This window comes from Prionailurus viverrinus, chromosome B4 (genome assembly GCF_022837055.1).
Source record: "Prionailurus viverrinus isolate Anna chromosome B4, UM_Priviv_1.0, whole genome shotgun sequence".
Lineage (NCBI taxonomy): Eukaryota > Metazoa > Chordata > Mammalia > Carnivora > Felidae > Prionailurus > Prionailurus viverrinus.
Genome location: NC_062567.1, coordinates 57,717,160 through 57,730,305, shown reverse-complemented (window position 1 = coordinate 57,730,305; position 13,146 = coordinate 57,717,160). Strand labels below are relative to the sequence as shown.

General features: G+C 39.8%; 1 protein-coding gene across 4 annotated transcripts in view; it reads right to left on the bottom strand.

Annotated features, from left to right (window-relative positions):
* SMCO2 (single-pass membrane protein with coiled-coil domains 2) overlaps positions 1-12,112 on the bottom strand; it is a 33,827-nt gene extending 21,715 nt beyond the window's left edge. The window contains exons 1-3 of one of the 4 annotated variants that reach the window (XM_047867472.1): positions 11,758-12,112; positions 7,278-7,415; positions 4,992-5,109 (exon numbers count right to left, since the gene is read on the bottom strand). In XM_047867472.1, the coding sequence (XP_047723428.1) occupies positions 4,992-5,109; positions 7,278-7,405 (246 nt within the window). In that variant the 5' untranslated portion in view covers positions 7,406-7,415; positions 11,758-12,112. The remainder of the gene's footprint in view (positions 1-4,991; positions 5,110-7,277; positions 7,416-11,757) is intronic. The other 3 variants (XM_047867474.1, XM_047867475.1, XM_047867476.1) reach the window with 3 other exon arrangements.
* Between the last annotated feature and the right edge of the window lie 1,034 nt (positions 12,113-13,146).

Sequence of the window (13,146 nt, the reverse complement as noted above, 5' to 3'; positions counted from 1 at the left end):
ATATGCATATCATAGGAATTCCAGAAGAGGAAGAGAGAGAGAAAGGGGCTGAAGGTGTACTTAAACAAATCATAGCTGAGAACTTCCCTGATCTGGGGAAGGAAAAAGGCATTGAAATCCAAGAGGCACAGAGAACTCCCTTCAGACGTAACTTGAATCGATCTTTTGCACAACATAACATAGTGAAACTGGCAAAATACAAGGATAAAGAGAAAATTCTGAAAGCAGCTAGGGATAAACACGCTCTAACATATAAAGGGAGACGATAAGACTAGTGGCAGATCTATCTATTGAAACTTGGCAGGCCAGAAAGGAATGGCAGAAAATCTTCAATGTGATGAGCAGGAAAAATATGAGCAGCCCAGAATCCTTTATTCAGCAAGTCTGTCATTTAGAATAGGAGAGATAAAGGTCTTCCCAAACAAACAAAAACTGAAGGAATTCATCACCACTAAACCAGCCCTACAAGAGATCCTAAGGGGGAGTCTGTGAGTGAAATGTTGCAAGGACCACAAAGTACCAGAGACATCACTGCAAACATGAAACCTACAGACATCACAATGACTCTAAACCCATATCTTTCTATAATAACACTGAATGTAAATGGACTAAATGCTCCAACCAGAAGACATAGGGTATCAGAATGGATAAAAAAAACAAGACCCATCTATTTGCCGTCTATAAGAGACTCATTTTAGACTTGAGGACACCTTCAGATTGAGAGTGAGGGGATGGAGAAGTATCTATCATGCTACTGGAAGTCGAAAGAAAGCTGGAGTAGCCATGCTTATATCAGACAAACTAGACTTTAAATTAAAGGCTGTAACAAGAGGAGAAGAAGGGCATTATATAATAATTATAGGGCCTATCCATCAGGAAGAGCTAACAATTATAAATGTCTATGTGCCGAATACAGGAGCCCCCAAATATATAAAACAATTACTCACAAACATAAGCAACCTTATTGATAAGAATGTGGTAATTGCAGGGGACTTTAATACTCCACTTACAGTAATGGATAGGTCATCTAGACACAGGATCAATAAAGAAACAAGGGCCCTGAATGATACACTGGATCAGATGGACTTGACAGATATATTTAGAACTCTGCATCCCAAAGCAACAGAATATACTTTCTTCTCGAGTGCACATGGAACATTCTCCAAGATAGATCACATACTGGGTCACAAAACAGCCCTTCATAAGTATACAAGAATTGAGATCATACCATGCATACTTTCAGACCACAATGCTATGAAGCTTGAAATCAACCACAGGAAAAAGTCTGGAAAACCTCCAAAAGCATGGAGGTTAAAGAACACCCTACTAAAGAATGAATTGGTCAACCAGGTAATTAGAGAAGAAATTAAAAAACATATGGAAACAAATGAAAATGAAAATACAACAATCCAAATGCTTTGGGATACAGCGAAGGCAGTCCTGAGAGGAAAATACATTGCAATCCAGGCCTATCTCAAGAAACAAGAAAAATCCCAAGTACAAAATCTAACAGCATACCTAAAGTAAATAGAAGCAGAACAGCAAAGACACCCTAAACCCAGCAGAAGAAGAGCAATAATAAAGATCAGAGCAGAAATAAACAATATGGAATCTAAAAAAACTGTAGAGCAGATCAACGAAACCAAGAGTTGGTTTTTTGAAAAAATAAACAAAATTGATAAACCTCTAGCCAGGCTTCTCAAAAAGAAAAGAGAGATGACCCAAATTGATAAGATCATGAATGAAAATGGAATTATTACAACCAATCCCTCAGAAATACAAGCAATTATCAGGGAATACTATGAAAAATTATATGCCAACAAACTGGACAACCTGGAAGAAATGGACAAATTCCTAAGCATCCACACACTTCTAAAACTCAAACGGGAATAAATAGAAAACTTGAACAGACCTATAACCAGCAAATAAATTGAATCAGTTATCAAAAATCTCCCAACAAATAAGAGTCCAGGACCAGATGGCTTCCCTGGGGAATTCTACCAGACATTTAAAGCAGAGATAATACCTATCCTTCTCAAGCTGTTCCAAAAAATAGAAAGGGAAGGAAAACTTCCAGACTCATTCTATGAATCCAGGATTACTTTGATTCCTAAACCAGACAGAGACCCAGCAACAAAAGAGAACTACAGGCCAATATCCCTGATGAATATAGGTGCAAAAATTCTCAATAAGATACTAGCAAATTGAATTCAACAGCATATAAAAAGAATTATTCACCATGATCAAGTGGGATTCATTCCTGGGCTGCAGGGCTGGTTCAACATTCGCAAATCAATCAACGTGATACATCACATTAATAAAAGAAAAGATAAGAACCATATGATCCTGTCAATCGATGCAGAAAAAGCATTTGACAAAATTCAGCATCCTTTCTTAATAAAAACACTCAAGAAAGTCAGGATAGAAGGAACATACTTAAACATCATGAAAGCCATTTCTGAAAAGCCCACAGCTAACATCATCCTGAGATCAGGAACACGACAGGGATGCCCACTCTCACCGCTGTTGTTGAACATAGTGTTGGAAGTGCTAACTAACATCAGCAACCAGACAACAAAAGGAAATCAAAGGCATCCAAATTGGCAAAGATGAAGTCAAGCTTTCACTTTTTGCAGATGACATGATATTATACATGGAAAATCCGATAGACTCCACCAAAAGTCTGCTAGAACTGGTACATGAATTCAGCAAAGTCGCAGAATACAAAATCAATGTATAGAAATCAGCTGCATTCTTATACACTAGTAATGAAGCAACAGAAATACAAATAAAGAAACTGATTTATTTATTTATTTGTTTATTTGTTTATTTACATATTTATTATATGTATGTATACATACACACATACACACACACAAGGGAATATTATTCCACCAAAGAAAAGAACGAGATTTTACCATTTGTGACAACGTGGATGGACCTAGAGGGCATTATGTTAAGTGAGGTAAGTCAGACAAAGACAAATACCATATGATTTCACTTATGTGTGGAGTCTAAAAAACAAAACAATTGAATAAACAAAACAAACAGAAACGGATTTATAAATACAGAGAAAAAGCTGGTGGTTGCCAGAGGGGAGGAGCAAAGTAGGTAAAGGGGTGGAGAGACACAAACTTCCAGTTACAGAAAATAAATAAATAAACTTCAGTAGTAGGCAAATGCATTCTGCCTGTGAGAGATGCAGACGAAAGCAGGAAACATGAAAGTGTGCTCACTCACCTGGCATCCGAAATCAACACTATACATAGCAGTGCCAGAGATTGGAAAATGTGAAACCAGACAAAATATTAGTTTCTAAATATTTTGGGGGTTTTGATGGTTAGATACGGCAATTTTGGCAGTCTGGTTAAAGTCTATTTTGTTAATTAAGCCAACTGATTTTTTTTAAAAACTTCTGTTAACTCTGTCCTTTTTCTGAACCTTTAAATCTCATGGTCTCATAAAAAAATGTGAAGTTATACAAATTAAAGGCCTTCTGGTTTGCTTTCAGGGAATAAGACAAAACTGCTTCTTCCTAAAGAAGTCATATATTTGTCCTTTTATTGGCCAAGATCTTAATTTATTAACACATTAATTGCGTAACTGCATGTGATTTCTTTTTATATGATTGTAGAATTTTCCCTATAAATAAATTGACATAAAGAAATATAGCCAAAAAAACTTTAAAGCCTTTGTGAAACAGATACTCTGACTTGAAGTTTGTAAGAAATAGTCTTTTTGCCTTATACCCTGAGAATGTGGACTGTTTGGTAAACTCTTACAGAGTGAATAATTTTATTCTCTAATTACACTTATTCTATACTGAGTCAACAAGGGATGTTCACTGACTGACAGGATTCGATGGGTCAATGGTAACAACCCTTGGAGTCCAGGGACAAGGCTCCTCCAAAAAAAAATCAGATGATACTATTTATAGAGTAATACCTTCAATTCATGTTCCCTAAGATCATAGAGCCTCACACCTCAATTTCCCAATTTCCTTTTCTCATCCTCAGCCTTGCTAAAAAACCCCATCATAAGTCTCCCCTTCTAATTCAGTACCTATCATTCTTTTTTTCCATAAAAGGTGTCTGTCTGTCTGTCTGTCTTTCCTTTCACTTCTTGTCTGTCTCATTGTATCTATTCTCCAACTTCTAACTCCAACCCCTCATGCCTTGTATCCCCTTCTACTTCTTTGTTTCTATGTTTACTTACTGAAGAGTCCTCCAAGGTAAAGTCCAGCTTACAATATTCTTTTGGGACTTTTCCTTCTATGGATTTACAGAATTCGCCAGCCCTGAATCCAAAATATATTCAAAGGAGAAGTAGACAAAGAGATGAATCCTGAGCTTCCTGTGGGGGCTGCATAAGCTTGGGTGTGGACATTCTCACTCCAGCCTTCTTTGATGTTTTTCTGGCTGGTTGAAACCAAAGGCCAATGGCCTGGGGGATCTATGGAGAGATTTGCTCATCGATAATAAACTGGGTCTGTCTCAGCCATGCCTCCGCTTTGATCTAGATGGTAGTGAAAACATAAACCCTTCCTGGGACAATCTCTGGCGTTTGTTGGAATTTCCTCCATTCCATGTCAGCTGAGTGACTGAATTTCAAAGACTGGGAGATGTTCAGATTGAATTAAGAGTAAATAGATCTCTCTGGTGCTTCCTGTTGGAAGACAGTCTGTGAGCAAGGGTGATTTTACACACGGCAATTTACTCTAGGGTGAAAAATGTCACAGTTATTTCACAAATCCCAAGGACAAAAGTAACATAGAATGCACAAATGTTTTTGTGCTTTTGTGTGGAAAGGTTAGCAAATCCCTCACGTGATAACAGCAGCCCTCAGAGGAGACGCTCCCTCCCTCCTGGTCTCAAGCTCTGAACACCCCGCACCTACTATGGGGGAAACCTTCAGATCTTTCCTTGCCACCTTGAGATTTGAGATACGAAGTTCCTCTCTTCACCCACTGTGATGCTTACATCTTCCCTTACCCATTTTGTAGTCTCTGTCACATGATGGAAGTCACTTTGAGGCTTTTCAGAGAAAATGTTGTTCTCATCATCTGATCTGTCCAATATGCGGTCCATTTTGGTAAATTCCCTCTGCAAACTGCAAGCCACATAATCAAAACAGATGCTGTTATTATGCCTTAGGTCTATAGTTTAGGCTCGACCTAAACATCTCTAGAGGGAGAACACAGGAATCTTTCCCGGCTCCAAGGAGTACTGATTTCACCCTGTGTGAATAATGTCTACCATGGTATACTGCACAAAACAGGAATAGAGAGGCGGGATAAGTATTTGCTGACTGAATCAATAAGTGATTGAACACTGAGATTGCAAATTCCAAAGCCATTACAGCTGTGTGCCTGCGTGCGTGCAGATGTGTGTGTAAAATAAACAAATAATAAATAAATACTCTTTTTAAAAAAGTAGAGTTGAAAAGTGTCGTGTGGTTCAAAAGACCACGCAGAATGGAGTAAGTCTGTGTTACCATGTTGATCTCTAGCTGCCTAATGTCTGCCCCACATTTACTAGTTCCTTTTCTCTCCTTCCACAGAGATTCCATGCATTAACAAGCTATATTTATGTAGATATATAAGCCTTTTTAAATATACATGAGAGGATATTATACACATTATTCTGCACCTTATATTTCTTTTTTAACAACCTCTTGGAGTCCATTTCATATTAGTACATATAGAGCTGTCTCATTTTATTTTTATTTTATTTTTAATTTTTTAAATGTTATTAATTTTTGAGAGAGAGAGAGAGAGACAGAGAGACAGAGTGCAAGTGGGGAAGGGGCGGAGAGAGGGAGACCCAGAGTCCGAGGCAGGCTCTAGGCTCTGAGCTGTCAGTGCAGAGCCCAACACGGGGCTTGTACCCACGAACCGTGAGATCATGCCCTGAGCCAAAGTTGGCCACTTAACCAACTGAACCACCCAGGCTCCCCGGGAGCTGCCTCATTTTCAAATGGTTATGTGGTACTTCATTGTGGGGCCATATACCAATTTGCTAATCAGTTTTTCATTAATGCATATGTAGATTATTTCCAGTTAATTGTTAACTACAAACAGTGTTGCAGTGAATATCCCTATACATCTATGGGTCGATGTGTATATATGTGTACAAATGTATCTATTGGATAACCCTAAAAATAGAATTGCTGGGTCAGTAGATACATATATTTTAAATTGTGACAGATTTTATCAAAGATTTTATCATAGATTTTAAGTTATGCCTTAAAGAGGTTGAATCCATTTACACTTCCAACAAAAATGATGAGAGTGCCTGTTATCCACTCCTTTTCTACAATCATGTATTATTAAAGTTTTTTCATCTTTGTCAATCCCATATGCTTAAACTGGTATCTCTTTTTAGTTTTAATCTTTTTTTTATTAGCAAGGTTGAGCATTTTTGCCTATATGTATAAAACCCATTTGTATTTCCTGTTCGATGGTAATGTATTGAAATCCTTTGCCCATTTCCTATTGGATTACTGTTATTATCTGGAGCGTATGTGTGTGGATATGTACACACACACTCACATATACATCTGAGTGAATCGCAATACATTGTGATGGAGGTCTATGGCAGGAGTTTCCAGTCTGTGGGTTTTGAACCCTGAGGTGGGGTACACTTTACACCTACCCTGTATAGAAAGGGGTTCTGGAATCTATACAGGGAATCTAAACATTTCTATAGACTGAACAAATATTGCTTCCATAAATACTGCTTAAAGTTTCCAAAGGTATATACTACTGGTATTAATAAATTGTAAATGCATTTAAAAACACTGTTGATGTCATAATAGGTTTTTTGACACATGAGGATTCTGGGAAGTCTTTTACTTTAACACATTTCTTCCTATTCAAAAAGGTTGTTAACTGTTGGTTTATATTAGAACACATTTTTATCATGTATTAACCAATGTGTATGTTTATTTGTCTGAATATTTTGTGCTTTTTCTGCTCTAGAAAGTGTTGTAAATGGTTTATATATTTTCCACACGAAGATAATAAAAGCACAAAACAAAGTATTTTTGTAAATTGAGATTAGAGCCTTAACCATTTGTATTCAATTGATGTCCACCTGGTTTATGACCATAGGCCCCTTTAGTGTCTTCCAATAAATATTCATGAGGTCAAAATTAAAAGAATTGTAGAGAAGAATGTCAACCCCACCCCTGAACTTGCAAATCTCATTGTTTGCATCCTACTGTCCCAACAAAGTCTCCAGACAGAGACTGTTCCTGAGAGCTCAGCCCTCACGTACTTCTGCATTGCACCTTCAGCCACATCCGTATTTTGGAGAAAGCCATTGTTTTTCTCAGTAAACTGTTGTTCCTTTCCAACTGTCTTCATCTGCAGAGACATCCTGTCACTTAGCTTCATAAGAGCCATTTCTTCAGCACTGCAGGGACAATGATGGCAACAAGAGGGCTTTCATAGCAGGATGGCAACTACATTCCCTGCACTGATACACTGATAACAGGCCTATTTCAGGAAGTTTGGTCTTAACCCCTCTCCTTCCAAAACTGGCCATCAGTTATAAGGGACCCCAAAGTAAGCTCTTAGGTTTCTCTGTTCAGATATATACAGGATAGTATGTGTGTGTGGCTGTTCTTAGGACTTCTCTAGTTAACATGAGAGTTGTCTGAGCCTACAAATGTGTATTTTAAATCCTTGAATGGGAATATTATAGAGCAATGTATAAGAGCCAGGCTAGGGAAATGGGTTGGTTTTTATAATCTCTTCCTGATCATGTATAGGCACAAAAAATGGAAAAGGAGAAAGAAGGAGATAGAAATCACTGGTACTCTGGAGATGACCAGAGATACCTGAGATATCCAGACAAAACCACTCCTAATATTTTGTTGTATTTATTTTTATTTCTAAATTTGATATTTGTTTTATTCTTTTTCTGTTGTTGACAACTAGGTCATTTCTAATTTTTTAATATCAATAATATAGTAATGAATATCCTTGCTTAGTAATTTTCATCACATCTCTATTATTTACTTATAATACTTCCTTAGAGGTAAAGCAACTGGGTCGAGGTGTATATGCATCTTTAAGGACTTAGAAAAATATTTCCAAATTGCTTTCCTAAAGGTTGAAACAATGTACACTACCACCAGCTGTGTATGAGAAGGGGCATTTCCTTCCAGCCAGATAGGCAAGTGTTAGCAGAGGGCGGAGGAGTTAAGTGTTAGAGTAGTGAGGTAGTGCAGAAAAGAAAGGGGAGAGGAAATAGAAAGGAGGCAGAGAGATGTGAGGAAGCTTCTAGAAAGCTCATGTGAAAAGCTATAAGAAAGGATCCCTATGAAACATAACTCCCATTTATTGGCAGAAATCACAGGGATTATACCCATCACCAAAAGGATATACCTTCTTCTCTGGAGGGTATCCTGGTCCCCCAGAACCCTGAGAGACAGAAACCCTGAGGGACCGAGGGGGAATATAGGCTAATGGAAGGCAAAGGATAACAGGGATTTTCCTAGAAGGGTGAACTATGGCTGGGATTAAGAATGGTAGGAGGAGGGGTGCCTGGGTGACTTAGTTGGTTGGGCATCCGACCCTTGGTTTCAGCTCAGGTCATGATCTTGCTGTTCTTGAGATCAAGCACCTGTTGGGCTCTGTGCTGACAGTGTGGAGACTGCTTTGGATTCTCTCTCCCTCGCCCTCTGCCCCTCCCCCACAAGCTCCCTCTCTCTCTCTCTCTCAAAAATGAATAAATATTAAAGAGGGGTGCCTGGGTGGCTCAGTCGGTTAAGTGTCTGACTTCGGCTGAGGTCATGATCTCATGGTTTGTCGGTTCAAGCCCCACGTCGGGCTCTGTGCTGAATGCTTGCTCAAAGCCTGGAGACTGCTTCCGATTCTGTGTCTCCTCTCTCTGCTCCCCCCACCCCACCCCACTTGTGCTCTGTCTCATTGTCTCTCAAAAATAAATAAATATAATAAAAACAATTAAAGAGAAAAGAAAAAGGAATGGTAGGAGGAAAGAGGCTCTGGGAACCACAGATATTTTGGAACCATCTGGGCAGCCAACACCCTGGTCCATCAGTCTGTGGCAAAACTGAGCTTTGTCCTTGACCAGTGGGGGGGATCCACAGTGGATGTGGTACAGAGGGGACCCTTGTGAAGGAGAAGCAAAGGGAAAGACTAGAACCTTTGATGTGAGGTAGCTCCATCCTTCTTAACTTTGAGTGTGACAAAAAAGACTGAAACTTTGATCTCTTTCAGGAGGGACACTGTGACCTGCCCAATTTCATCACAGATCCTATCTGGACAGTTTCATCTGTTTCCTGAAGGTGCTGAGCATTACTAAGGCAGTTCCTAGCTTTGAAAGATGAATGGCCATGAAATCTGCCTGGTTTCATGTCTCTTTCCTGTCCAAGAACTGGAATACTGTGCAAATAATATTTCCTGACTTTGACAATTCTTTGACATCCTAATAGTTTCCATTGGGTGATTCAAAAGAAAACCTGTTTCTCTCAATTCAAGTACCTACACCAATTCTGCATCCATACATTTCCTCTTATTTCAAATAACAGAATCCTAATGATGGCTTATGTTTGTGCAGCACCTAACAAGATTACAATGCTTTTCACATATTACCTTATTCAGTTCCTACAACAACACAGTGAGGAAGGTATTATTCCTGTTTTATGTGTCCTAAGCTCTGGGAGATGGTGTGATTTACTTAGAGTCATACAGCTGGTTAACTAGCCAAACTAAGACTCAGAATTTCCATGTCCTCACAGCTACTTATAAGGGATTTCTTCCCCACCCCAAAAGATGATCTAGCACAGGGCTTCTGAATAAAATTTTCTGTGATGTTGGAAATCTTCTCTACACTGTTCAATACAGTAGGTCCCAGCCATCTATGTCTACTGAGCACTTGAGATGTGCTAATGCAACCGAGGAATTGAAACTTTTTAACCTAAATAAATTTAAATTCAATTAGCCATATGTGGCCAGTGGCTACCATATTGAACAACACAGATTTTCTAGCCCAGGAATCAGCAAACTATAGCCTGCAGGCCAAATCCATCCTGCCCCCTGTTTCTGTAAATAACATTTTATTGGAACACAGCCACACCCATTCCTTTACATATTGTCTATGACTGTTTTGTGCTGCAATGACCGAGTTGAATGGTTGCAAGAGCCATGTAAATCTGGCATGCAAAGCCTAAAATATTTACTACCTGGCCTGCAAAACCTAAAATATTTTTTTTTTTAATTTTTTTTTTTTCAACGTTTATTTATTTTTGGGACAGAGAGAGACAGAGCATGAACGGGGGAGGGGCAGAGAGAGAGGGAGACACAGAATCGGAAACAGGCTCCAGGCTCTGAGCCATCAGCCCAGAGCCTGACGCGGGGCTCGAACTCACGGACCGCGAGATCGTGACCTGGCTGAAGTCGGACGCCTAACCGACTGCGCCACCCAGGCGCCCCCAAAACCTAAAATATTTGCGATCCTGCTCTTTACAGAAAAAGTTTGCCAACACTTGTTCTAGACCATCACCTTCTTCTGTGATGATGGGTGTTTGCCAGAGTGAATCAACTAGATACAGTGAATAAGAGTAGAAATGGGAGCTATTAGTCAGGTTTCTTTAGCTTCAAAATAATAATAATAATAATAATAATAATAATAATAATAATAATAGTGCTTACACATGTGCAGCACCTTCAGTTTCTTAAGAACTTTCACTAAGTTGTTTCATTTGATCCTCACATCCACCCTGTATGGTCAGGCAACCCAGGCAGATCTTATTGCCTCTATTTTTTTATTTTTTTTTTAATGTTTATTTATTTTTGACAGAGAGAGAGACAGAGCATGAGCAGGGGAGGGCAGAGAGAGAGGGAGACACAGAATCGAAAGCAGGCTCCAGGCTCTGAGCTGCCAGCACAGAGCCCGATGCGGGGCTCGAACTCACAGACCGCGAGATCATGACCTGAGCCAAAGTCGGACGCTCAACCGACTGAGCCACCCAGGTGCCCCTTGCCTCTATTTTTTAGATGCAGAAACTGAGACTCAGAGATGGTCCATGATTTGCCCAAATTTTATTGCTAGAAAATGGTAGAATCAAGATTTAAACCTGCAAGTTCTGGCTATGAAGGTGTCAATTATCCTACTGTTATATGTACATTTGATGCCCAATATGTTTTGATGGGTTACTTAATAACCTTCTTATCTCAAAAACAAGCTATCTTTTGAAGCTAACTTTTTTTTAGTAATCTCTACATCTAGTGTGGGTCTTGGACTCAAGACCTCCAGATCAAGAGTCACATTGTGCTACTGATCAAGCCAGCCAGGCACCCCTGAAACTAACTCTTGACGAGTTATGTAGTGTAGGTCCTCATTACTCACGGTGTGGTTTGCACACCTGCAGTATCGGCACCACCTGGGAGCTTGCTAAACATGCAGAATCTCAGGTCCTACCCTGTCTCACTGAATCAGCGTCTGCATTTTCACAAGATCCCAGGTGATTCATATATGTATGAAAGTTTGAAAATTTTACACTCTAGACCATTGAAACGAGAATCCCTCTTCTCCTCCCTACACCCTATCTCTTCATTGCTATGTGTTTATACCTTTGGTCTCTAGGGCTGTTTGGTACAACTGGAATGAATCCCTCCTCCTTCCCCCAGCCTCACCAAAACCTTTAACATTATAAATTTGGAGAACCATTAATCAAAAGAAACAGATCAACTATTTTAAAGGACAGCTGATGAGATCTCTAACTTACATTTTGTGGGGGATTTTCTCCAGGCCTGACCACTCAGATTGCCCTCTTCAGTTTCTGCTAACCAGACAATTTGGGGTCCCAGGAATTTTAAAGCATGGTTCCAATAATCAAGGATTTGATGTCAAGGCTCCTGGCAAAGTTGTGACGAGACGGTACAGCTGTGAAATAGTATATACCTGCTAATATCCTTGTTCTTCTCAATCTGGTAATCACAAAATGCTCTCAATTCAGTGGGGTAGACTGGGGACAGTTAAGTTTCCCTGAAAAGTTCTGGTGAGGCCAGATCCACCTTTCCCCTAGAAGAGGCCATTTGTGAGAGCTACACACCTAGGCAGGCGAGTTTGCAGTTGGACTTGTCCTCTCTGACATTCCGCATGGAATGCTGCATGTGCAACACTTCAACCCCCTCTCACAAAGTTCCAGGTATACAGAGCTCGCCTGCTTTCTTTTAACTTACATCTCCAGCTAATCTCCCAGCTTCCTTGCTTTTGCTAACTATTGGAAACTAAATTCAGCCCTCTGTCCATCTGTCTACGGACACGATGCTCTGGGATGCCTTTCCAGCCTCGGATGCTTCTGCCATGCCTGCTCCTTTCACCTCCTTGTCTGAATAAGACACTTAAGTAAAATCTTCTACAACAGAGGACATGACTTCTCCCGTTTTCCTCCCACTTAGCAGGAACGAGGAAGCAGTTGATCTTGCGAACCAGGGCTACTCCTACTTGATGGCTCTGTCACCTCTTTGCCTTTGAAATCCATACTTCCTCTTACCATTCTCTACAGCCCACTTTCACTTCTTCTATGACTTCAGTGCCAAATGTACATTTCCCTTGGTACCTCATCTTCTCCCATCATTCTTGAGGAACTCAGCACCCATTGGAAGGGCCTAACGTGCTGACTTCAGGGATCCGAAGCCCCTAACTCTTAAAACTTTCCTCTGCAACCACCAAAATTATTCAGCAGCATGGAGATACAAATTTTTATAGGCATGAACTTTAGAATTAGATCAGTGTTTCAAACCTGGCTTTGCCGTTCATTAGCTATTTGGTTTGTGGCAGAATTTATTTCTTTGTCTGAAAAAATGTTTTGGATAATACCTGCCTAATTGGTTTGTCAAGAAGATTAAGGCAATCATTTGAGGAGGGAGTTTAGGGTATTGTGGATGGCTGTTAGTCCTCTGGCCAGAATGTAGGCTCCATGAAGATGGGGATGTTTGTGTGCTTTGTGGACAACTGTACCCCAGCACTAGGAGTGGCTGGCATTAGGCAGTCAAAAAATGTTTGTCAAAGCAATGGAATAAATGTATATATGGTAGCCATGTTTTTTCTATGTCAATATTTTAGGTCTCGTCATCACCCTGAGTATTTCCTCAGCTAAAAGCTCAAGGTA